The sequence below is a fragment of the Neopelma chrysocephalum genome, unplaced genomic scaffold (assembly GCF_003984885.1).
Source record: "Neopelma chrysocephalum unplaced genomic scaffold, ASM398488v2 Primary Assembly neopelma1_90571, whole genome shotgun sequence".
Classification (NCBI taxonomy): Eukaryota; Metazoa; Chordata; class Aves; order Passeriformes; family Pipridae; genus Neopelma; species Neopelma chrysocephalum.
Genome location: NW_020919385.1, coordinates 545 through 1667, shown reverse-complemented (window position 1 = coordinate 1667; position 1123 = coordinate 545). Strand labels below are relative to the sequence as shown.

Genomic DNA, 1123 nt, shown 5'->3' with positions numbered 1-1123 from the left:
CCCCATCCCCATCCCCATCCCCATCCCCATCCCCATCCCCATCCCCACCTTCATCTCTGACCCCATCACCCTCCTCATCACCATCCTCATCTCCATCCCCATCCTCATCCCCATCCCCAACCCCATCTCCACCTTCATCCCCAACCCCATCACCATCCCCAACCCCATCACCGATCCCACAACGTCCCCACCCTCAGCCCCATCCCGATCCTCACCCCTCACCCCCCCAGCCCTGTCAGCCCCCCCCAGCCCTGTCAGCCCCCCCAGCCCTGTCAGCCCCCCTCTCCCCATGCCCCCCTCACCAGCAGGTTGACCGACTCGATGACGTCGATGAACACCTCGTTCTTCTTGTATCGGATGCCCTCGGAGCGCCAGGACACCGCGTTGGTCACCGTGGTGGGCACCCGAGACTTGCCCGTGTCCAGCTTGTTGCCCTCCTGTGTGATGTACCTGCGGGGGGGAAGGAGGTGAGGGGGCTTCAGGGGGGGTCCCCAGCGCCCCCCCGGACCCCCCCCGCGCTCACTCCTGCAGGATCTTGCTGTCCGTGGTCTGCGGGAACCCGAAGTCCATCAGCTCGTCCAGCAGCTCGTAGACGATGACGAAGTTGTCGCGGATACTTTCCTCCTCCAGCTCCTTGAAGTACTCACAGAACACCTGGGGGGGGGGCAGGGGGCTCACCTGTCACCTCTGTCACCCCCCCCGGAGAGGGGAGACCCCCACATTAGGGTCTCACCCCCCAAACCCACCAAACTCACCTCCACCACCTTGTAGAGGAAGGAGTAGACCAGGGAGGCGTTGCCGTTCTTCTTGGTGGTGGCCACCACTGCCGGGGGGGTGTTAAGGAAAGGGGGGGCACCGGGGGGTCCCCATGGCTGGGAGGGGGTTCAGAGGGGTCCGGGGAGGGGTCCCAGAAGGATACAGTAGAGGTTGGCGTGTTTGATCCACAGGAAGTGGACGTGGCCGTGGGTCAGGAGGGGCGTGAGGGTCCCCTCCTCCTCCCGCTGCAGCAGGACCCCCATGAAGTGCTCGATCTCCCCCAGCCCCACGTCCCCCTTGTAGTTGCGGCTGATCAGCGGCTGTGGGGCGAGGGGAGGGGGGGTCAGGAATGGGGGAACCCCCCCCC

The 1123-nt window shown here is 65.5% G+C and overlaps 1 protein-coding gene across 1 annotated transcript in view; it reads right to left on the bottom strand.

Annotated features, from left to right (window-relative positions):
- Positions 1-265: 265 nt before the first annotated feature.
- LOC113979923 (AP-1 complex subunit mu-2-like) overlaps positions 266-1123 on the bottom strand; it is a gene marked incomplete at its 5' end in the record, with an annotated part of 1268 nt that continues 410 nt past the window's right edge. Inside the window, 4 exons of the mRNA XM_027707202.1 lie at positions 266-450; positions 524-654; positions 756-823; positions 920-1076. Coding sequence (XP_027563003.1) covers positions 273-450; positions 524-654; positions 756-823; positions 920-1076 — 534 coding nt within the window. The remainder of the gene's footprint in view (positions 451-523; positions 655-755; positions 824-919; positions 1077-1123) is intronic.